Below are 26,217 nucleotides of genomic sequence, written 5' to 3'. Positions count from 1 at the left end.
ACTATTACATTCTTAATACTGAACATAATTCTCCACACTGAATACGATGTACAATCTAATTACAATTATATCGGTTGAGTTCCTTGGTGTCGTATAAAGATCCAGGATGGTGTAAATCGCAGCTGGCAACTCGATATGTTTTGAAAGAATATGCTATATCCATACGTAACTGCATATAGGGAGCAATGGATACGAGCATACGACAACCATCAACAGTATACTGTGCCAGAATAATGTTAAAGTAGTTAGTATTAGTTGTGTACGATGTTCTAGTAATAGCAGAAACATGTAAAGGAATGCACTTCCGCTTATTTATAAAGAAATAATATTTAATTAAAAATTAATTTAAATGGGTTTGAAAATAAATCATTTCATTTTATTTTTTTTTAATTATGGAAATAAAATTAATAAAAAGTCGAACCTTTGAACATTAACATATGTTATAGCCGAAAAGTAGGTGTTTATTGGACATTTCATCCAAATTATTTTAGATACATTGTTGCAGTTACTTCAGAGTCATATCGAGTAAATTACCGTTAAGTACCGTTAAGTAAATTTTTATATAAATTCATTAGGTATGTTTTAGGAAAATAATTTAGTAATAAGTTGAATCTAAGGGATTAAAGAAAAATAATAAATCCTTATTATAATCCGATTTTCAAGTTGTAAAGAATTGAATCTAATTCATTTTGCTGTCCCATAATATTTTACTACTTCCTGACTTATAAACAAAAGATGATATGATTTTCAAGAATGTTGTAAATCCTTCTAGTAACTGACAGGGAAAAAATCGATCCTATTTGAGTTAAAGAGATAAAAAGGGGATATAATGAAAAAGCAGGCAAAAAGGAGGGAAGAGAAGAGAAAAGCAAATATAGATTTCATCTGAATCCCTACGGGGTAAAACATAGAGCTCCCTTGGGAATACCCCTTCTCTTGCTACAAATCAGAACGGATACCTTAGGTCCTTTGCAATTCCATTCCGAATCAACTCTAAGGCTTCTTGTAACAAACAACATGTATACCTTAGAAAAGCCCTTAGACCAAGCTTCCTATTCTATCGTTTTGAATAGAAATTTCTAATTTTGAAAATTTATTATTTCCAAAGATTATATATATTTTTGTCTTATACAATTAAAAAAAAAATATGACACAACAATTTCTTTATTTCTTTCGTATAATTCTTTATTAGACGATATTTATATAAGAAATATAAATTATATATTTATATGGATGTATACATATATTTTTTTACAGATAATTTTTCATTTTATATTTTTAAAATTCATGTTTTTGTTACTACTATTTGAAATGTTCTAGGAAAGTTTCCTGTTTAACGCCAACTATTTATGTGATATATTTGTTTGTTACAGGTGGAAAGTGAAGTTGTAAGGTGGGCATGATCCACAGGACGGCCTCATCACGGAGGCGTCGAGCCTCCCGGAGCGCCGCCACTTCTCCACACCGTAACAACAACAGAAGGCCGAGCACGATCCCGACCTCTGCGGGCGAGCAGAGACAGAGGCGTGCGTCCATTGCTGTGCCGGAGGATACTTCACCAACCGAGTTTGTGACGGTTACAGCGGCTGATGATGACTCAGAGCAAGAAATTGAGGAGTACGACCGTAGCCCACGGAACAGCCTTGTACCGGATGTTGATAGGACACCCCGCAGGAGCCTTACACCTGAAATCTTCAACAGGAGTCCGAGGGGCAGCCTGGTGCCCGACTTCAACCGCAGCCCGAGGAACAGTATCATCCCAGACACCAGGGGATCGAGAGCCAACCTTCTCCAGGAACCTCAAGGATTCTCTAGATCTCCTAGAGGCAGTCTGTGTCCTGATGCTGAGCTATTCAGCAGGTCGAGGACGTCTCTACTTCCAGATGATTTTAACCGAAGTCCTAGGAACAGCCTTGTGCCGGAATACAATCGAAGTGCCCGCAACAGTTTGGTGCCTGATGTCAGTCCTTCGAGAAGTCACAGGAACAGCCTCGTGCCCGATGTGAGTCCTAGTAGGAGCCCTAGGGGCAGCATCGCGCCTGACCCGGGCCGCAGCCCTAGAGGCAGTATATGTGTAGTTCCTGATACCAACCGCAGCCCGAGGGGAAGTATAGCTCCTGACCCGAACCGAAGCCCTCGAGGCAGTATAGCACCGGACACGAACAGAAGCCCAAGGGGGAGTATAGTTCCTGAAGCCAACAGGAGTCCAAGGGGAAGTCTTGTTCCAGAGCCCAACAAGAGCCCTCGAGGAAGCATCGCATCGGATACGACCTTCAACCGAAGTCCGAGAAACAGCCTGCCTCTTCAGGAGAGCCCCTCCATGAGGAGCCCCAGGGGGAGCATCGGATCGGGCAGCCTCCAGGACAACCGCAGCCCGAGGGGGAGTGTCGACATTCCTCTGCCAGGTATTATATTATATATTATACTATAACTCAATAATTTGTTTGACAAAACAATATAGGAATTTTGCTTAACAACATATTTCTACTTTAACAATTAATATAAAATATAGGCTCGGTGGGAGGAAAGGGAATACAAGGATAGGGCTCAATCTGTATCCTTCTCCTTCATATCCGAATTCCATAAATTATATCATATTTTATATTTATATTTTAACGAAAGTCCATACAATCAATTATACTTTTCTAAGTACAATTTAATACCATAATCAGGATTCATTACTGTTAGCGCTGTAATTTAATCATGACAGTGTTCCGAATTAAAGTTCTAAAAAATTCCAAATTACTTTTATAATTTTAAAACAGTAAAAAAGTTCTGCTACTATCCATGGAGGGTCTTAGATTCAGTACTAGGTAAGTATTCACTGTTTCTTGTACAACGGTTATATATTAACTACGTTCAAAATGTAAAATCGGAGATTCCAAAAAAAGTTAATAAAAGTAAATAGATTATACTTGAAGTCAAAAACCACAAGCATGTCTGTATATGCTTCTTCTTCTACCCGTGACCATAAACAAATCGCTAGTCGATGTTTCTGAAACCAAAATCCACATAGCGTTTTCTAGTATGGAGGTTTGGCTACTGTCTCAGAAAGCAGCCTATATGAAATGTCTCGAGATTGTCCATGGATCTCCCATAGATACATCGTGCAAAGTGTCCACAATTTCTGACTAACGGGCTATAAAATATGCAAGATATAAGAAAATAGTTTCTGTTGTCAGTATTATTATGAGAAATCATGGAAAATAATTCTATCTCATCCTTTGAACTGGAAATTCTTTTGAAAATAAAGAACGATTTACAATAAAAAATAATGGATATCTAAAGGTGTGAAGTGATAATCGCCTGGATTTCGAATTGAGTAGTCGCTAATTAGTTGAGGATGACAGGAAGGGATAAGCAGGAGCTCAACACTTCCCGTCAACTGCCGATTTTCCTTTATGAATATTTATCGAAAACCTCTTTAGTGGGGTTTCCATTAAGCTACGTTAAGACTAAATTTGTTTGTTGTTCCAACTCACATTATTTAAAACCTGAATATGTATTAAATCTCCCAAGTGTTAAAAGCGTATTGTTCAGTTTTTTTTTCTTGTCTCAACAAAAAATATTCTTTAAATAAATAAAATTCTATTCCAACAAAGATGATCAAGCATCCATAGACTTGGGAAAGAGATGTTGAAGAAGCACAATTGTGAATTTGTTGGTATAAAATAAAAATAATTGTTAACAACTCATTATTTTTTTTATCATATATTTTTTGGGAAACAATTTAACAGATCAATATTTTGTTTTCGTTAATTCTGACCTCTAAATTTTATTTTTGTATTTCACATGAGATATTCAACCGGTGGTCTATGGACCCTAAGCCTTTGCAGTGGGCCATGAGAGGATTTATTAGAACTTATTTTTAAAACTATTATTTAACTTATATGAAGTTATATTTTTAATTAATGGGCATTAATAGATCAATAAACTATTAATTTGCCTCGAAATTCACTTTCAAACGGTCTTAATTTTCGAACTTTTGCCCAAAGTCGTAGGGTGGGAGTGTTCATCCCATACATTAATTTATTTATCGTTGGAATTCATTGCTTTGGGTTAAGTTATGAAAAAAACATCGGTAAGGAATTGTAGTTTTATTAGTAAACACCTGTCAGTTGAAAGATTTCAAAATTATTTAAAAGCATTTGAAGTGAAGTCACTCTGTAATTGATTAATATTTTTTTAAAATACATAAAATAAATTTTTTTAACAAAAATAAATTTTGTTGGTACCAGAATGACGTACACCACTTTTTTCTCTCAAGAAATCAAATAATATTACTAAAACTTCCATTTGTTGCATAAAACGTTTCCTTTTGTAGAAACGAACACAATAGCTGATAGTCATTTAACAAAACTAGCAAATCTAAAAAATTGAACAATAAGAACAATGACGCGCCGCAATAATAAAAGAAAAAATATTAAAATCGTTGGTACTTACCACCTAAACTATTTTATTTTTATATAATTATCTTAAAATTTATGGATAATAATTTATTTAGAAAAGAAATCATGTATCTAAAAAATATTAGAACAAAAATTAAATCTATCGAAACACCCTATAAAAATAAATTTTGTAAAAGTACATTAAACTATATCGTACCATATCAGTTCATCGCTTACCAAAAAAAACGAATAAATCAATCAACCACAAATAAAAAAAAAAAAAAAATTTAACCTGGTATTATCTTACTTCTATGATTCCCAATAACTGATTTTGATTCACCAACTGACCATATCTGCATGTATTTTTTTAACTCCACATAATTTATTTATTATATTACAACTTAAATTAGCAGTGTATGTAATAGTAATAGATATTATTAGATCCTTAGTTTTATCATATTCTGTATCATCTTGTTTTATTCTCATTATTATATTAATTCACTAATTTTAAATTTGCAGTATTCACTTCGAAATCCATTCAATAATTTTAATAATTATTTTTATTTAATTAAATTTATTTTTTAATAATTATTATTTTATTTTCATTTTAGTAGTTAATTAAATTATTAGTTGTATCAATTGAGATCAATTCACATTGTATTTTCCAGCTTAAAAATTGTACAGCCTCCACAACGCTCTTATAGTCTAAACTGTAATATTTACATTTCTCTTATGTCTATCATTTTATGTGTTATTTTGGCATAGATTTTGTCATAGCGTTGACCGGTATTTTAATCAAAATTCAAAATTTCAGCAATTAATGCAATTATCTAAGCTTTATTTGTATTTAAAATAAATTAAATCTATTTTTAACCTCATAAATAGTATATTCATCATCAGCGAAATGTTCAAATATTATACTCAAGGGGAACAAGAATTTCATGATTTTTTTTTTTAAATCTGACCTAGTTTCAACGAAAAATATCACTGTTTACTACTTCCAAGAGTACTAGATCACAATGTTACTTAAGGGACACTGGTGATAAACTTCTAAAACGGATCTCTTTCACAAACAAGGATTGGTCGAAAACAGTTTTTGAATGTTTACAAGTTCGATTCACCGCGTTCTAGTTTGAGAAAATCATTTGAATAAGTTGGATGATTTAAAGTGTAGTGGTTTGTTTGATCCCTCCCAAATAGGTTTTAGTATTTTATTCCTGACTAATTTACTGCGAAGTGAACCAAAATGAACTCCGACAAAACCCAAAGCTATGATACAACGCTTAATAAAATCGCCCCATCCACTTTTCCATCTATCCCACTAACGATTCAAAACTTTTGACCATTTTAGAGATCTTCCTACGAAGTCCAGCCGATGCAGTGATATTACTTACATTGCATGTAAACTGCATGCAGAACCTACGAATGCTTATTTTTCGCCTCCTAAATTCATTTTTCTTTATATTACATATTTTCAGCGACTATGAGACACATTTATAAGTTTGACGTAAGCGTTCATGATTCTCACCTGCAATGTACGCAATGGGGAAAAACGAAATATAAAAAAATAAATAATATTAATGAAAGCCTCACTTTTCGGATCATCATTATTATTATCTCTTTTTGGGTTCCCAAAGTGACAATAAAATCGAAACCATTACAAGAAAAATCTAGGTGAGAAAACAATTTATTATTATTATATTATTTACGACTGTATTAACAATATATACAGCTAGTAAATGTGATGTAAGTTAAACAATAGCATGATGAAGTCATGTGGACAATTTACGCTTTCATAGAACTCTGATCATATTTCTAGAGGAAAAGCTCTGGAACTTCTTTCAGTCGCCTAGAGAGATTAACACGTGGGAGAAACAAGTGGGTTTGGGTGGTTAGGGAGTTTATTATTATTTGATTAGTATCTGGCTCTTGCCCAATCTGCAATATATGGAACATTGAGGTCCTGATAGATGACTTTATTTGAGGCAAAGTAGAAAGTATTATGGATTTTGGATTGTAAGGATTGGACAGAAATGGAATTCGATGGCTCCAATGCTCAAACTTTATGAGTCCAAATAGACCTCATTATGGACATATAAATGAGTTTTTTTTAATAAGTTCAAAGTTTAGTGCGTTTGTCTAGTAATTGCAGCACTCACTGGTGTTAGTTGAAATTGACGAGTGGTTTCCCGACTTTTCAGTCTTGTGTGAGGGTTCTAAGCTAGTCTTTTGTCCAGATATAGTCTTAGGTAACGAATCTATGCATCAGTAATAAGTGGAGTATTATTAAAAGATATTTTAGGTCAGGAAATCAAAAGTATACCACGAAGAGCAAAGGCCATTTAATGGGATTTATTAGAAATTATTTTTACCCTCCAGTTTTGATACTATTTTTCAAGGGTTGTGATGTGAGATTGTAGGGTTTGGAATACAATGGATAGGTTATTATTGACTGATGACACACATGTGTCAGCTGTATAAAAATTAGGACGAAGAATAGTACCCTGAGGTACATCAGCGGCCTGAAAGAGAGATGGATGAACGGTGTTCATGAAAAAGCTTTGATTCACTTTAAATTCTGGTGGCTTTTGAGGTCTGCGATTTACTTTGATAGTACAAAAATTTCCACGGGTCAGGTAAATATTTTAATCGGAGTACAGCGTTATACATGTGGGTTAGAGATATAACATCATTCTAGAACCATTTTTAGAATATGGGATGTAATTAGGTCTGCCAACAAGAACAAAATCTGTCCCATTCTACTTTTCCTCTTATCAACGAAAGATGGACGACTTATAAAGTAAGGTTGAATGTAAGAAAAGCGTAACTGGAATATGGTTAAAAAAAAAGAAAAAAAGATAAGAGAATTATTTTTTTTTTTTAAGAGTGAGATTTTTGAGTTTGAGTGCTGAGTTTGAAATTGTAATAAAAAAAATTATTATTTTAATACTAATACTCATAGCCACTTTTCAGCCATTTCGTTTTGTTTGTAAAACCATATTGACGTCACTCCGCTTGTCCCAATTAACTTGTATTATTGTTAGGGGTTTGACTGCGGTTTAATCAAAGAGCGTATAATTAACCAAAGGAAGAAGCTTTAGCTTCTACATATAGTCTAGGAGCCGAGAATAGCATTATTATTATTGGTTCGTTAACAAACATAATATGTTTCAGTTCAAGTTCCACTGGAACCTAGCAGTATTTTTATAACTATACATCGTTAATTTGAGCACGTCTTCAATGATGTGTTACATGCCTGATTAAAAATAATATAAACAATTTTTAATTAAAAAGGACACTTCTTTATTTATTATTTTTAAAAGTTTATTATAACTAACTTTAATTTTTTATTTACTAAGAAACATTCTAGTTATATTTATTAAAAAAACATTGTAATATTGATTAAAGCAAGGGACGATGACGAGAACAAAGAGCATGACGTTTTAGTTGTAAAACGATAGTATTGTCATATCCCATCCTAGGCGTTTAAATATTAATTTTTTAGCTTCAAAGCAAATGCTCCGATAGTATGGAGGGGGCATGAATATTCAGTGTTGATCGTCAGCTGTGGGTACTATGTTATTTTCAGACTGGAGGATTTTTAATTTTTTGAAATTTCAGATTTTGAATTTTCACTATCTACGAGTATGTTAGTGAAATAAACATATATATATATAATGTCGCTCAACCAACGGGTACAAGGGAGGGACGGACTGACCGAGACTGTGTTAAACTTTCTTCAGTAGCTTTCAGTAGTTGACTAACTGTGGGGGTCATTAGTGGCATCTCATTTATTCTATTACTTATGTATTTTGTGATAAAAAAAAATCCAAGGTCTTCTTGGATTTTAGCGTTTGATTTTAGCGCTTTCTACGATATCGTTAAATTCCTACAAAGTTTTAATAAACATCTTATGTAGCCGGTTCAGAAAAAATATATATGGAAGTAACTTGTGATATGGGTATACTATCAAAACAATTATGACAGACTGACATGGCAACGAGGTTTGGTTTTTTAATAGTCCGACTCGTTTTATGAGTCTAAAAAATGCATAACGAAAGTTAAAAAATCAAAAATTATACAAACTATATATTTTTTACATTTATTACACTATATTGTAAAACACAGAATCATAGTAAAATATATGTCAAAATAGTAAAATATATGTAAGAATTATGTAAAATATATGTAAGAATTATGTAAAATCTAATAAAAATATTGATTGGAGAAGATGGTCGGGGGCTGTAAGCAGCAAAGAAAAATATAAATAAACAAAAAAATCATTGAATTAGACGGTAGCAGATTGATAACAGTGAAAAATGAAACGTATATTATGTATGTAAGAAGATATATAAGTAGTGTTTAAAAAACAAATATTGATAGTGAATAACTAACAAATATAATAGTGAACAAATAGTGATAAAAGTGGATTAATAGTGTTTAAAGAGAAATAATTTTGACTGTGGTTTTTAATGGATTTTTGACTTATTGGATATAAATGTTTTGACCTGGGCAGAATAGCCTGTATGAAGTTTTTGGAATGTTTAAATTATATGTTTCGTAGTGAATTGAGTAGATTGTCCCTGAGGATGGCCGAATTGGCCGAAACGTTGGACGTGTAAAAGAAATAAAAGTTTTGAGACTATAATTGATAGTGTTTTGAATTATTTATTAAAAGATTACCAGTCTCAAAAAAAAAAAGAAAAAAAAAATTTAACATTATAAAAAAAAATCATTGAATTAGACGGTAGCAGATTGATAACAGTGAAAGATGAAACGTATATTATGTATGTAAGAAGATATATAAGTAGTGTTTAAAAAACAAATATTGAATCTACAAATTGAACATTTTGATAGAAAATTAAATATAGTGAGTGAGTGACTCATATCTGAATTACAGTATTAACTATTTACACTTCACTAAGTAAAAATAATGTTTCGAGATATTACAGTTTTGAACTGTATAGATCGCACCATCGAACTGGTACAGCGAATTTTTTAATATTTCTCGAGCAAGTGTCATCAAAACAAATTTGATTGAAAATGGTGTTCTCACGTACTTAGTCTCTCCCTCTTGTAAGTACTGGTTCGTCAAATACTGTCATTTAATCTTGGGTACCTCTATTACAACATTTTTGTCATTTTTTTGCGTCATTTGTCCACGGAATTAAAAGTTTTATGTGACTAACTCAAAGATAATCATATTAAAAAGAATAATGTAAGTTCAATTTAAAAAGAAAAAATTATAGAGTGCAAGAAGTGGGTTAGGAGAGAAGGTTTTCAGCGGGGGATGACTGGCTGTAGGGCACTAGAAGAAGCGATCCCTTGAGATCGAAGGCCCTCCAGTGGCCCTTTGTCAGCCGATTTGGATCCAGCAATGTCAGCGAGCCTTCAACCCATTGTCGGAGGGTCCGGGATATCTGGAGGAGAGCTTGGGTTCAGCTCCTTCGTCCATATTTCGAAAAAAAATTGCGAAACCGAGTGTTAAATAAAAAACGAACGAACAATTATTTGTAATAATTACAGCGGCTGTTTTATTTTTTAATAATGGATAATAATAATAGCCTAGTGAACTCACAAGACTCGGTTCATACGGAGGAGATCGGTATGAAAGTGACATGTTTATTGTAGCAGAATATGGAGCTAAGGAACTTAATTTGTCGTCTGGAGAAATCGAAAGGTTCTTCTCTTCCATCTTCTTATGACTTTTCTTATTAAGTATATGATTAATAATAATAATAATAAAGAAGGCCTAACTAACCCGAAGGTTCGATGCCGATACCACCAAATGCTCTTTGCATACATTCTTCCAGTGATGCCCCTCCAAACCCAATTCTACTAAATCAGTTTTAATGCAGTCCTCCCATCTACGTTTCGGTCTACCCCTCAATCGTTTACCCGTCGGTTCAGCGTTTATTAACATATTAGGGATCCGCTCGTTACTAAGCTCTACAAGGGTAGGTCCCTTAATTCAGCGTTGTGTAATCTTCTAAATTCTCCTGTTAATTCATCCTTTTTCGGTCCGAATATTTAAATATAAAGTATACGATTTTTCAAACCCTTAAGGCTGTTCATCCCTTAGTGTAATAGGCCATGACTTTTATCCATAAAGAACAGTGTGAAGGATAATAGTTTTGTAAATTCTAATTTTTATGTTTTCGATAGAAGGCGCGAGCTAAGCAGTTCCGAAATTGAAAAATAACAAGCATTTCCCGCCTTCAACCTAGCTTTTATTTCCCCATCAATTTCGTTTTTTCTAGTTACCGTAGAACCTAAATACTTAAACCTATTTACCTGTTTAAACGTATTTCCTTCTATATCTATTTCTTGCGTTTCTACTGCTAACCTTGTATTTTGTTTTATTCGTATTTATTTCAAGACCTAGTTCCTTACTAGAGTTTATTAACGTGGTTGTATTTAGTTCTAGGGTTTCGGTCATGCACATCCATACGAAATTTACTGACTTCTTTGGCATTTCCTGTTCAATCAGGACAGGAGGACGATTCTATTGACAGATTCTAGCGGTAAATAGAATCGTAAGCCTTTTGGAAATCTATATAAAGCTGATTAACTACCCCGTTGCATTCCAACTTTTTCTGCAAAATTTGCCGTAATGAAAAAATTTGATCAATAGTTGAACGATTTCGTCTAAAACCACATTAATTTCTTCGGCGTATTCCGTGACTCGACTAGTTAAGATAAGCGTAAATATTTTATAAAATACCGGAAGGAGTGAAATTTATGATATAAAGGTAGAATTAAAAAAAAAAGTCCCATATAGACAAAATAACATAAATCACAAATTTTTAGGTACTCAATAAATGTTTTAGTACTTAATATATATGTATATATAGTTGACCGTAAAAATTGATATATAAGAAGATGGTCAGGGTTGCGGTCAAAAGTGAAACAAAAATAGTTTACAACTATTTATTTTCCGACGTTTCGCCCCACTTTGCAGGGCTTCATCAGGGCTAAAAAGATACAAAATGATACAATAATATAATATCATACATAAGATTACATAGTATATACATAAGATACAATAATATCTTTGTATTTTTATTCTTATCATTGTATCATTTTGTATCTTTATAGCCCCGATGAAGCCCTGCAAAGTGGGGCGAAACGTCGGAAAATAAATAGTTGTAAACTATTTTTGTTTGACTTTTGACCGCAACCCTGACCATCTTCTTATATATTTTAGTACTTTAACTTACTTAAGATTTTTGATTTATGTTTTATATTATTTTGTTAGTAAAGATGTGTTATTATACCTCCACAATTATATCTTTATTATTTACATTTCACTTTATAGTCTTATATTAGCCTTAACTACTCTTTATATTTATATATTAAGATCTGCAGTGGTTATTAATAAATAGTTGAAACTATTATCTTATTGTTAATCGCGACTCAGAGCATATTCTAATTCACATCCGATCAATCAATTAATATTATTTTATGAACTCAATTATGTCATGTATTAGGATCTTATCATTTTAATTAATGTTTTATCGATTTGGCAAATGTACATACATCCATGATAAATTACACTATCTAGTTGAATTATTAATTTTTAAAATGGAAATGAATTAATTAATTTTCATTATATTTCCACAGTTATAGGGAAAACAATGAAGAAAATTACATCCATTTCTCTTTCCTTATTTAAGTTTTAATTAAGTATGTACTTAATTAGTTATTAAAAGTACAATTTAATTAATTTAATGCTTACAAACTCTAACCAAAAGTAACAGAACACGATGACCCGTTTATCCATAATATAATTAGATTTGACGGAAGCTAGAATGACATGAGATATTGGAACTTAATAATAACTAAAATAAGTTTAAATATCCAAACTACATTACAGCGGAAAAGCTACTGAACACATTCCATCAAAACGAAAAAGATCTTGTTCGAATTGATCATCGTTTCGGAGCATGATGAAGCAGGTACTTCAAACAAGCTTCAGAACTGTAGCTATTAATTACGTTTTATTTTAATTTTTATTATTGAAGTAAAACTTCTATAAAACGGATATCTTCTTAACAGAAGGGCTTAGGGGTTACTATAAAGAGAGCACAAAAATTAACTAATAAAATTATTCACATATCACCGATTTTGCTGCGATATCTCGTAGGTCTGAAGAAATAAATAATACTATTTTCATACTGTTTAAAAAAATATATATGTAAGCATTATTCTACGTACGTTTCCTGCATTTTGTTTTGTTGGATTGGTATAAACTTTTTCTGAACTCAGTAATTATCTGGAAATGATTCTACAACAAAATGTCTTTTTTTTTCTTTTTTTGGTTTATTTATTCGTCAGACTGTCCATACATTAACTTAAGCACTAATGCAGGTTTAAGGATAGCATGCGTTTTATTTTTGACACAATTTTTCACGTTAGATAAAAAATTACAACTAGAGTAAAAAAAATTAAATCAAATGTTTTTTGTTTAAATTAAGAATGTTATTAATTTTATCAATTGGATTAATTACACATGTAGTTCAATGATGCAAATATTTTGCAATTTATGTTTGTTACATAAAGGTTTATAATTAATCAATTAATATATTAGTTTTATTGGAATTTATAATTAATTTCTTAAAAAAAAAAAAAATCTTGGATAGTATATCGGATTTCTAGGATCATTCGCATCTTGTAGGGGGTTTATTTTAAAATCGTGAGCTAGTTAATATTTTTTTTTTAATAATTTTTAATAATGTGGAGAATCTCCCCATTGATAGAACTCCAAAAACATTTCTAAAGGAGAAGATCTCGAGGCCATCTTCTTTTCAGACGCCTAGGGGGATTATTAGGTAGTGAAGGAGAAGCCAGATTAGAATCGAGTTGGTTTGGGTGGTTGGGAAGTTTATTATGGAAGGATTGGTATCTGGTTCTGGCCAAATCGGCAACATAGGGGACATTGAGGTCCTGATGGATGATTTGATTTGTAACAAAGTAAGGAGCATTAAGGATTTTACGAAGGATTTTGGACTGTAAGGATTGGATTCGAGAGGAATTAGATGGTTTAGTGGAGCCCCATAGCTCAAATCCCTATGTCCAGATAGGCCTTAAAATAGTCATGTAGATCAGTCTTTTGTAATGGATTGGAAGTTTGGACCGTTTAGTTAATATTTAAATACAAACTTTGAACTGATGATTATATGCATGGTATGTCACAGAAACTTTTTGGATAAAATCGACTGGCACGAATTACTACTTCATAAGAATAAGCTTTTTTTTTTTCGATTTTCTCAGAAAGGCTTTTACCATTTTTCTCAAACTCAGTATATTAATGTAAAATCAAGACATCTTTAATATCAGATATGTCTTGTTCTCATTGAAATAAATTAAGAGGGCTTAAATGAAGAAATTTCAAAAAACCTTCATGAAACCTACCCTTATTTAATTTAAATTAAAATAATTAACTATTTTAAATTGTTAACAATAATGAAAAATGCATAAATAAGAGTTATGAAAGAATTTTATGATCAAATAAAGGAGGAGAATGGAGAAATATAAACAGAAGTTTAGAGACTGAAAAACATACATACACGGTTTTTTTTATTATGTTAAACTGTTGTATTCTTTGTGGAAACAAAGTTGGTGTTCTAACTCTAAAATACGAATTTTTTATAGCAACTATAAATATATTGTATGAAATTATTGCCATTCATGGTGCTAAACGAGAGTTGAGTGATGAGCGAACCTTAATAGATTTTTATAATATAAATACCTCTGTAAATAATCTTAATCCGCAATTATAACCGGACACAGAACAGAGATTCATACTTGGCAAACAGTATGAAACAAGACCAGATATTAATTACTCAAGAAGTTTCTAAACAGTTGAACCACAGCCATACTTCCTAACTGCTCTCGACAGTTGTCAAAGTGGTCTGGCAGTTTTGGTACTGTTTGCTCCCCTACTTCCAGGATACTCGAGCCGTAAATTGCTCCATTTCACTACGATAGGCAGGTAGCCTACGTTATCTAGACCTTAGATAATTATTACTCTAGGTGCTGCATAATTATAGCCACAAGTTGAGCTCTCTGTAATATTCTTCTTCGCTGGGAGGTTTTTTCAATGCCGGGTTCCCGAGATGGAGTGGGTGAATAGAAGATACTTTTTAAATGGGACCTAACAAACTTGGGAATTTGCAAGTAACTCCGCAATTCAAGAACTTTAGAAAACTTTTCATAATATAGAAAAAAAGAGAAAAGAAAAACTTTATCAAAGAATTATTAAAAGTTAAAAATCCGTTGGGAATTATCTTGGCTAACAAATTCATGTTTAAATATTATCATTTTTTTTTTTAATTATGTTGAATTCTTCTTCCTTTCCGACTGTTTTCACAATTCAGGTAGTAAATATATGATAATTTAAATTTGTATATTTACTCGGAAATGACTGAAAATTTAGTTTAATAGGTTTAATGACCATTATTTTTTAGATCATATTGATAAGGAAGATTACAAAATAAAAACCTCATCTAGCCTTTGAATTTCGAATATAATGATTTGTATTTTTTTCAGTACAAGTTTCCGATAATTGGTGCATTAAAAAACCTTTGAATATTATTTGTAAGACAATAAGAAGCATTGACCATTTTTGGAAAAATATTAGGTGGTAATGCTTGACAAACTGTGTGGTATTATGAAGACCCAGATATAGTATCTGTGTGATAATTTACATTTAATTTTGGTTGCGTTTGTTATCAACTTCTTTAGATTTTCATTAGAAGTTTAAGGAGTTTAAAATTTTGTTTTTTTCATTATTATCTCCCTTATCCTTGCCGACGGAAATCATCAATTAATGAGAAAAGTTTTCTATTAATGCTTTAATAGATATATTTTCGCATATTAAAAAAAAAAATTAAATTTAAGATAACTGACATGGAATCCCCATACAAGACTGAAAAGACAGGAAACTGCTCGTCCATTCCGACTATTACTACATTTATTAGAGAAATGGTCAAACTTCCAATCTATCACAAAAGACTGATCTACATGACTATTATAAGGCCTATCTGGACATATGGAGTTGAGGTATGGGGCTCCACTAAACCATCTAATTCCTCTCGAATCCAATCCTTACAGTCCAAAATCCTTCGTAAAATCCTTAATGCTCCTTACTTTGTTACAAATCAAATCATCCATCAGGACCTCAATGTCCCCTATGTTGCCGATTTGGCCAGAACCAGATACCAATCCTTCCATAATAATTTACTTGATGTGTATATATGTATACAGTTGTAAATAACAATAAATAAATTATTTTAAAAAATAATTTAAGATTTGTTTAATTAAATTAAATTAAACTAGTAAGCACCAGAAATTTGGTTTTCGAAACACAGCAATGGCAAAAATTTGGGAATGAATTTTTAATCAAAATTTCATTCTACTCAAAAGTTTTTCCCTGGCTTTTAGGTTCGGCGCACCTTTACGGCACCTATCAATTGAGTTAGGGGGTTGAAAGCTTGTAAGCAAATTGAGTTGGTGTTAGAAATATGCCTTTTTATTCCTCGAGCCCGGACCAAAAATGGGGTATTCATTTCAGGAGAAGGTTTAAATGTTAATTATGAAATTGGATATTATTTTTAATAAAAAGCGCCTTGTCTGCCTTTTCAAAGTTTTATTATTATTAAATTTATTATTGATATTTACAACTGTACATAAAATACATCAAGTAAATTTGAGGAAATCATAATAGTATGGTACAAGCATGCAGAGAAATTACCCAATGGTAGCACTCTAAAAACATTTTTACAATATAAGGACTCGAGGCCATCTTCTTTTCAGACGCCTCAGAGGATTATCCGGAATAAGGAAGAGGAAGCAAGATAAGAAACTAATGGGTTTGAGTGGATAGTGACTTTATAATAGAAGGATTGATATCTGGTTCGGGGTAGATAGGTTACTAATAGAACATTGACGTCTTTGTGGATGATTTTATTTGTGACAAAGCAGAGAGCAGCCAATTGCTTTTTTTTTATTAATTGAATCATTTTATTTTAAAACATAAAAAATAATTATTATATGGGCTATTCGAAAGGCACAGTAAATAACCTTGATAAGTATGGGTCACTTTTTTTTTTTTTTCATGAGTATGAATCCCCAAATAATATTCAATGAAATACGACACCGTCAATCTTCCTCTAATCTATGAACAGTATAAAATTCATTGTAAAATATTCGTTGATTTCACTTTGGCTAAAGGTAGACGTCGATACCCATCCAATCTTATGGGACTATATATAAAGGGCCTAATCCATATTGGTGGAGGTGATGATATAGTGTATCTTGCCCGGCCTTCGATAAGGCATGCACTCACCCTTAGCCTATCAAAGCCATTCGATAACACTCCCTGTCACCAGATAGCACCTCTATCGGCCACTTTTGTCTAGCGCCATTTTCTCCAGAGATAATGGATGGTGTTTATCTCTCTGTCCGATTAGCATATATATTTTTTGTAAGCCCAAGAACCTAAAAATATAAATTTAGTTTTTTTTAAATAATAGACATATAAGAAACTTAAGCGTCTGATTTAAAGAAAATATTTACAAATTCAGATCACCACAATTACCTCATGATGGTCCTGATCCTGTTCATTCGAAGCTAAATAATTATCTTATGGAACTCCAAATTCATTTTTAAATGTAATGTAAAAGAAAAAAAAAGTACCTATAATACACAATAATATATACTTTCAAATATTGTAAACAATAGGTTTTTAATAAATAAAATATTTTGAAACTTTTTGACTTTTTATAAAGTATTTGTATAGAGGGTTGATTAATTTAAATTAAAGAAAGCTTTTCCGCATTATTTATTTAGGTTCCTATAACTTGAGATTTGGAAATTAGTTTTAGATATAATAATTGTTATAGCTTTACTTTTTAATTGCCAATTATTATAGCTGTTTACTTTTGGAAATCAAAATTAGTAGACTTTTTTGACATTGCCAAGGGAAATAAATATTTCCTTGCTATATCTTTACTTATATTGGTCTCGTGGAGATTTTACTTTTTTATTTATTTTTATTTTTTTTCTTACCTTCCACTTTTTATTTATTTAGGGTGGTCTGGAAGAAACTCTAAATAAAGTCATGAACACGCTACACGACTGGGTGAAAGAAAATGGAATGACAGTTAATCCACGAAAAACTGTGTCTCAATTGTTTAGCCTTTGTACAAAAAAAAACATGAGGTCCATATGTATTTTAAAGGCGAAGAACTAACCAGAGCTGATAAAGTAAGGCTGACCTGGCTAAAACAAATCCATAAAGCAACTCAGAAAGGACAATCAAAATTGAAGCTGATGAAAAAAGGTTAACAGGGACTAAATGGGGAGCGTCCCAAGACGTACTTAGTACGGCCTAATCTGAAGTATGGAGCTGAACTTTTAATAACCTCCTCCAAAGCAGCGTTAGAAAATTTAGACAAAGTTCAAAATCAACCCTTACGCATAATCACTGGCGGTGTGAAATCGACTCCCATCACAGTTATGGAACTCCAAGCAGGTCTTGAACCACTACAGGATAGGAGGGAGAAATCTGCTCTGTGTCTTTATGAAAAGCTTATGCGACGAGAGGAACACTAGTTGGATTATCGTAAAGCGAATGAATGACTGAGGTCCCATCGCACTTTTCTTTCAAAAGCTGAGGAAATGCTTCACCAGATAGACCTACCAACTGATGAAAGGCAGAATATAAGCATCTCCTACATGCCTAAGCACGATTCCGCTGAAGTCTACGGGCACTCAAACTGGCATGTGGTCGGATCAAGAAAGATTGCCCTGAACCCGAGCTTAGAGCTGCTGCACTAAAAACAATTTATGAGCTATACCCCATAGAGCAATGGCTACACATTTATACCGATGGGTCTGCGTCCGGTATTAACAAGGGAGCTGGAGCAGGTGTATCCTCAATCAACTTTCAATTGTCATTTCCCGTTGAAGCTGGATGTGATAATTATGATGCAGAAATGCAGGCTATCTGCTTCGCGATGGAAGTCACTATTGAATGCGACGATAACACTGTAATCTTCAGCGACTCCCAAGCCGTAATACAAAAATTAACAACACCAGGTGCCGCAGAGTCACCCACGGAAGAACAGTGCAGAAACATGGCTGCTATCATGAAGAAAAGAGGAAGGGTTATAGCTCTGCAGTACATCCTATGAGACTTATACTTGGTGAGCTTAAGGCCCTCCCTAACGTTTCTGGAGAAGGTGATACCTTTCTAGCGTGACAACAAAGTAGAGGATGGGTTTGGATATAAGGCGGATCTTCGCTAATAATTAATTCGATTTAAACGATTTTTATTTAATTTGTAGTGGATTTAATAAACTGTTAATTGCGTATAAACGCACAGACTTGCTGATGAAAAAATACGGAACTTATGTAAGTTATCGGGTTGATGGTATATTTTATCAAATGGCATTTATTCAACGTAAATTGACGATGTTTGCCATTATTAACGACATTATATACATTTTTAATTACGTGGAAAAACAATTTTCTTTATTTTATAATTTTGTTTCCTACTTTTTCTCGAAGATTTATGCTACAGATGATAAGTTTTAGGATTTTTGGCAAATTTTGCCGAAGCCGTCTAGACCGGAGCCATAGTCTATAAAAACACGGTTCTTGGAAATTACATTGAATCCCAAGTTATTGTAATGATTATAAGATACGAATAATTGACTATTTTAATAACAGTTTATTAAATTATTATATCACAACCTATACAAGATTAATGTATTTTGTTCTAGACCTAAATATTTTATTGAAAATATAGAGGTATAAGAAAACGAAAATCTTCAAAATTAAGACACGTCTAAAATTGAGGGACTGCTCATCCGAACTATTAATTATATATTAGAAATAAGAACAATTTTCGTAAGCTCGGGCGAACTTCATTACTTTCCCAGAAGCAGAAACATAACCAAGAGAGACATTGAACTAACTCATTACTCCGTTCCACCATCGTGGGAACCTTCCCAGACGTTGATGAATGACTGTTAAGAAATGTCCTGGAAGAAGCTTGTTAGGAGTTCCTCTCCTGTCCTAAGAGAGATACTAACCTTAATGAACGTTGTCAAAGTTATTTAGCGTTAAGCTATTTATGTATTTTACTTTACACTGAATAGTATTATTATATTTACTTTCACTATTTATTAGATACACTCATAACTGTAATATATTTTAAATAAAAACAAATAAAATTATACCATTAAGAATTTATTTGTTCGAATTTGAATAATACGTATAAAATATTGATTTTATAATGTTAAAAAAAAAAAACATTTTGATTAATATATTTAAACACCAAACATTTTTAGCAACATTAAACTTCTAATGTTGAAACTAAATTGTGATGTTCTTAAATTTTATTTTCATTCTATTTTTATTTATCGAAAAATCAGTTGAATGAGACCTTTCTTTCCGATCTATTGAAGCTTAAACAGGAATGTGTGCCTTAGGATAGTTTTCTAGAGTAGAAGTATGTATGAGAGTAATAAATAGTTTTTTGTTTCTCTTACATCTAGTACAAGACTTTATTGGATGTTTACTACCTATTACTCATACTTTAATGTGTAATATAATAATAATAATAAAGGCCTAAGGTTCGATGCCGATACCACCAATCGCTCTCTACACACATCCTTCCAGTAATGCCTTCCAAACCCAATTCTACTAAATCAGTTTTAACGCAATCCTCCCATCTGTTTCGGTCTAACCCTCGGACGTTTACCCGTCGGTTCAGTATATATTAACATATTAGAGATCCACTCGTTACTAAGCCCTACAAGCTTATACGCCCATCTTATTCGCCACAAATCAATAACCTGAGTTATATTTACCGGTTGTAGTTCCCTTAATTCAGTGTTGTGTAATCTTCTAAATTCTCCCGTTTCCCCGCGCTGCTTATCCTGAATGTGTAATATTTATTTAAGTTTTAAATGTTGTACTTATGTAAAAATGTTTAGCTTTTGTTTATTATTTTGGCTCATTTTATTTTGTAATGTATTATTATTGGAGAAAGTATTATTTCATTATTTTTATATTTTTAATTTCTGTATTTTACTCCAAAATGCTGAAACCTATTACATTTATATAATATTATTTTAAAAGGGATTTGTCCTACAATAATTAAATATTATTATTTCTATTACTATGTATAAATTCAATTTAGGTAATGAGAAAAAAATTACGCTGTACTTTTAAGATGTACCAAATTACAACTCAGTAGGCTTTAGTTGGCAAAGATTTTTACAATTTAAATTAATATGAAATCTCATGTTTAGAATAATTATTTATTTTTTATCTTTATTGAATTGTTAATATTCTTATTAATAATATTAATGCACTTTTTTCTAAAAGATATTTTACAAATTTTAAAATTTAAGCGTCCCAGCATGGTATAAATCAATCAAAACATTTAATAATTTAATTTAAATGAATGAAATAAAATAAAAGTACTAATAAAATCTCTTTATTCCTAGCAGTATTACGATAATCGGTTAACTATCACACTTAATTTCTAGTTGTGACCCAATCAGAGTCAGCGAAACATTAACCACCTACTAACGGTTACCACAAATGACTATAGTTTTCTTACGATCAATTAACATGGATCCTTAATCGTCATTCTGTACACTTGTGATCACCCTTGTTCCTGCCTGAGGCCTTTATTTATAAATATAAATTTGATAAATAAATTCAATTATTGAAATCGAATTTATTTTACAATAAACTTAAAAATGATAAATAGAAATTATTTTTCAACTGAAAAATAAAAAAAAACTCGACTGTAGTTTCTTAATTGATAATGTGTTTTATGCTAATAATAATGTCATTAGAACACGTAAGTATAATTAAATGCAGTAATAAAGTTAGTTTAATTAAACTTTATTTTAAGTGACCTGATATTTACTATAAGTGATTTTTAATATTTTTAGAGTTTTCTTTATCAAACATTCTATATTACTAAAAAAAATAGGATAAAAATTAAACTAGATTAAAAAAAATATATCTATAATTATTACGTACTGTAAATAAACGACTATCTCTGAATAATAATTGCTTGAAATCCAAACATATTGTTCAATTAATAATACTCTGTCAATTCATTAGATTGTGTCCAATAACTCTAATTGGCATCCGTACTAGGACTGAAGGGTGGGTGTTGTTGATTGTTGATACCATTATTAGAGTACCCGACATATTTATTGTAATCCAACAATTAGAATAAAATTCAAGAATATGGGATCTCATTTCGTTTAATTCAAAATTAATGTAACTCATACCACAAAAGTCGCCCATTTATCCAATTAATTTCAGAACGAATCGTATTTAGCCACAGTTACATGGTGCTTCCAATTTGAAAGTTTGCTTGTTTAACCCATCGTGTGGCTATGATTACAAATGTGAGCTCCTAATGCATTAGTCAATCCTAATAATTTAAACTTCATTTTCGAATCACACATATCGAGTTAATTGGAATAGGTTGTCTAGTCTAAGCCATTTTAAGGAAAATTAAATTAGGAAATTCAAAAAGTAATATTTTTAAAAATTAGTTTAAAATCCCTCATTATCCATTTCTGAATTACATGGAATATTATTTCCGAATCATTCATTATCTGTTTTGTCTTTTGTTTTTAATATTTAAAACTTAAAAATGCCTAATGATTTACGTATAAAAATTATAACTTAAAAATTAATAATGAGGTGTAGATAGTTGACCGTAGATTAATGATTGGAGAAGTTTGTCGGGCGGTGCGGTCAGCAAAGAATAACATAAATAAACAAAACCATATTAATATAATAAATAAATATATAATAAATAAATATGGTTTTGTTTATTTATGTTGTTCTTTGCTGACCCCACCCCCCGACAAACTTCTCCAATCATTAATAATTAATAATTTCCTCCAAAACAATGATTTTTTAAAAATTAAACTACATCAACTGCAAAACAAATTACATAAATTTATGCAGAAAATAAAAAAAATTAATGATAGTAAATATTGTATTTTTCATAAAAGGAAAACAAATTTTAAATTAAAAATGCCTCCCCGGCGGGGAATCGAACCCCGGTCTCCCGCGTGACAGGCGGGGATACTTACCACTATACTACCGAGGATTAAAAGCTAATTTATAAAAACAACATGATCATTAATTACTACTTCTAGAATAATTGCCTTCTTAGCATGCACATCACTACTAATCATGAATAAATTGTACTCACGCTGGTAGTTTTAAGAAAAAAATAGTTTTTAATCATATTCATATTAATAAAATTAATTCCAAACATAGCAAAACTACTATTAAAAACAATTCGTAGTTTAATTTTATTATAATTTATTCCACTATTTATATTTTCCTATAAGACAAAAAAAAATATTGATAGTCTCCACTGAAAGCACATTACTTTTATGTTTTAATAAAACATGCAATAAAATTTTATTATAAATTATATAAATGTACCAACCTGGAAGTATTACTTTTTTGAGTATATAATATTGACTCAAGTGTACTGTTTATACTTAAAAAAAAGTAAAAATTATTATGAAACGTAAACAGCTCTATTAGGACTTATATTCCAACAAATTTACTCTACTTTAAGTCTGTTTCTATTAGATTTTTAGTGTTGTTGGTGGTTATAAAAATGTAGAACTTCGAATATAAAATTAATTTTAATCAACGTCTTGAAAAAGTCGCTGTTTTATTTATCGTAACTTATCAATTTTGACTAGGAATTATATATATTTTTCATTAATGTAATTAAAATTGCAATGTAATAATTTTTTAATAATTAGGTACTGTCACTAACCAATGCGCTATCAATTCAGGCGTCTTTTCTGATTTTTTTAAGTTTATGATAAATTAAATTATAAATTTCAAACCACTTAAATCTTAATTGCCTCGTGCTAGAGATCTTGAAATACATAAATATTTTTAATTAAATTATTATTCTTATAGAAAAAAAAATTGTGATATTGGCTGTTATCTAAAAGGCTGAAGAGACACTTCAATCTTATATTAAGAGATACAGTAAAAATTATTAATTAGAAAAATCTGTCAAATAAAATTAATTTCCGCGAAAGGATTTAAATTTATTTTACTTTTTACAGGGCATATGGTATAAGAAAGAGGGGATAATAAAGACTCTAAATTACTATATAAAGACAAAAAAGGCATTATTTTAATTCAGAAACGTTAATTGTATGAAATATTACGATTTTTTCAGAGAAAAAAAATGAATGTATATTTGGTAGTACCATTTTGTGGATGTTAACTTCGAGCCCGATTAGTCTATGATTACACAACTAATCAGCATCTTTTTCCTCGAATAAAATCTCATTTGGAAAACTTATCAATCATGTAATCAATATTAATTTTATTTTTAAAATTTAAATAAAATTATCAATGTTGCAAGCATAATACGTAAGGATCGCTTTTTAATTATGACTATTTATATGATTGATTTTTGTCGCTACCGACGTCTAACTTGGGAAATCTGGTAACGGAGTGCTGACGACAGATGAGAATTAAACTAGAAACTAGTTATTAGTTTTGACTTGAAATTCGGAACGATATTTCACGTCACCTCAATAAGAGGGATCGTTTCGATATCGCTGTAAGTTTAATATGATATGCAAATATATTTTACTCGGCATCTGATTTCCAATATATCGCTCTTATTGCCTATATTATATGCATTATTGCCTATAAGACATTTATAAAATAGATAGACAAGATGACAACATCTGACAGGAATTTATGTGGAATGGGGGGGGGAATAGCCTAATGAAATAAATTATTTATTTAAGATAAATGAATTCGTATATGCATATAAAATGTACTCATATACTTAATGAATAATAAATATTCGTTATAGAATACATATTCATTCATTTAATGTACAACAACAAATTTAATAACTATAAAATGTAAGACATTAGTTGTACCTAACTGCTAATAGATTTAGGTAGCTTACGATTCAATCAACTACTTGAGGTATGTTAGTTGCCTACTTACGATCATTAACAAGTAAGTTTCAGGAGCACATTCTGGGCCTAGGAAGTTAGCTTGCGATAACTAATCCTGGAATTAGTCTTTCTCAAATCGATTAAGGTTAATATCCCTCGAGGGTAAGTGGTAGATAAATCACCATAGTGCTACAATTTAGTGAAATATCTTGTGAGGATCATAATCCTGAGACATAGTAGAAAGCAAACATGGATCTAATTTTGAGTTATAGATATTGTAGTTATAATCTCTTTTGATATAGTCATTGACGATCACTCCACTTCATCCAGTCCACTGTCGTAAATCCTCCAAAAAAAATAAAAAATATAAAAAAAGAAATTGGTTCTTTTGTGAAACTTTGTAAACATATTTCGTTCATCGAAGAAGTCTATCAAACTTCTTATGGTAAAAGATTTTTTTTCAAAAGGCAGGAAGAAAACTAATGTAAATTTACAACTTAAGTCCCAAAGGTTTTATTTGTTTAAACTTTATTATATTTCTTTTCAGGACTTTATTTTATACCCTTTATTCACTTCTTTGATCTAAATAATTGTAATTGCAATTTCCCTATACAATAACTTCTTGACTCTTAGTAATTGCAATTAAATTTACACATAATTGACCTCGTATGTGAATTCCATTTATTTAAGCATATTATATATAAGCAATGATCCTAAAAGTTAAAATAGATACGCCAGTGCTCGATCATGATTAATTATTTGTTCTTGCCATTACAACTACTATGTATTATAATTACTCGGAAGGTTAAAGAAATAAGAATTATATAAGAATATAATTGGTAATTGCAATTACTTTGGCTCAGTTTTTAATTGTAAGTGTGGTCCCACAGTTAAATATGCAGTAGTTTATCAAGTAATTAAAATTACAATTACAATTATTTGTAATACCTAATAATTGTAATACATACCTCGATGCATGCAAAAGGGCGAATGTTCTCCGAGATAAAACAGTAGAGGAAGGTAACATGCCTCATTTTGCTACCGTATACATTAACACGGTTTTTTGAGGAGCCAACGAAATAAATCGGTTTTTATGGTAGACGTTTAACGTTAACAAACGTGAGACAACTAATAATATACACACTGAATTGTAATAGAATTAGGTACTTACGTTACATCTAATAATAATTATAACAGACTTTTTTTTAATTACAATTAAAAAATTAATATTTATAATTATTACGGATATCCATTCTTACAATTAATCAATATTAGATAACATATTTTAAAACTTGTATTTAATTTAGGAATTTCCCAAAATATTAATTACCAACAGCATGAACAGTAAAAAAATCACAAAATTGTTGCATAGGTTGCCCTCTTTAAAAAAATAAATAATGAAAAAATTATTTTTTGGAAGAACGACTCATTTAATTTAGTTATTTCAATAAAATCCCACACACGAAAGCTTGGATTTTTCTTCAATATTTAAATGTTCCTTCACCACGTTTACCGAAAAAATTCTTGAACGTGATCAGTCCATTAAAAAGGCAAGAAAGATTAATAAAAATTTCCTACGTGGTAGATCCCGGATGGTTTTCTGCTACAGATACGATACTCAATCCAGGATGGATAGTAATCCTAAGTATATCTTTATTATTTAGATTCAGCTCCAAGAGAATTTGACCCACGCAGTACTAAACTGCTGGAATTGGAATACCCTTCTGTGTATCGTAGTAAGTTCTAACAGAACAGCATCCACTGCCTATTTGTTTTCCATAAATAGTACTATTAAATTATTGATTAGAGAAGATAAT

At 31.1% G+C, this 26,217-nt stretch overlaps 1 protein-coding gene and 1 non-coding gene across 4 annotated transcripts in view; one reads left to right on the top strand and one right to left on the bottom strand.

Moving 5' to 3' along the window:
- The window catches only part of LOC106691081 (uncharacterized), a 597,463-nt gene that overhangs the window by 497,983 nt on the left and 73,263 nt on the right, over nucleotides 1-26,217 (top strand). For all 3 annotated transcript variants that reach the window (XM_067046502.1, XM_067046501.1, XM_067046500.1), the window contains exon 5: nucleotides 1,374-2,405. In XM_067046502.1, coding sequence (XP_066902603.1) covers nucleotides 1,400-2,405 — 1,006 coding nt within the window. In that variant the 5' untranslated portion in view covers nucleotides 1,374-1,399. The remainder of the gene's footprint in view (nucleotides 1-1,373; nucleotides 2,406-26,217) is intronic.
- On the bottom strand, nucleotides 22,480-22,551 carry TRNAD-GUC (transfer RNA aspartic acid (anticodon GUC)). Its single transcript has one exon. It is a non-coding gene; the product is annotated as a tRNA-Asp (tRNA).

Source organism: Halyomorpha halys, unplaced genomic scaffold (genome assembly GCF_000696795.3).
Source record: "Halyomorpha halys isolate HHAL.00 unplaced genomic scaffold, Hhal_1.1 Scaffold51.1, whole genome shotgun sequence".
Taxonomy (NCBI): Eukaryota; Metazoa; Arthropoda; class Insecta; order Hemiptera; family Pentatomidae; genus Halyomorpha; species Halyomorpha halys.
This window is presented reverse-complemented; position numbering and strand designations above follow the sequence as displayed.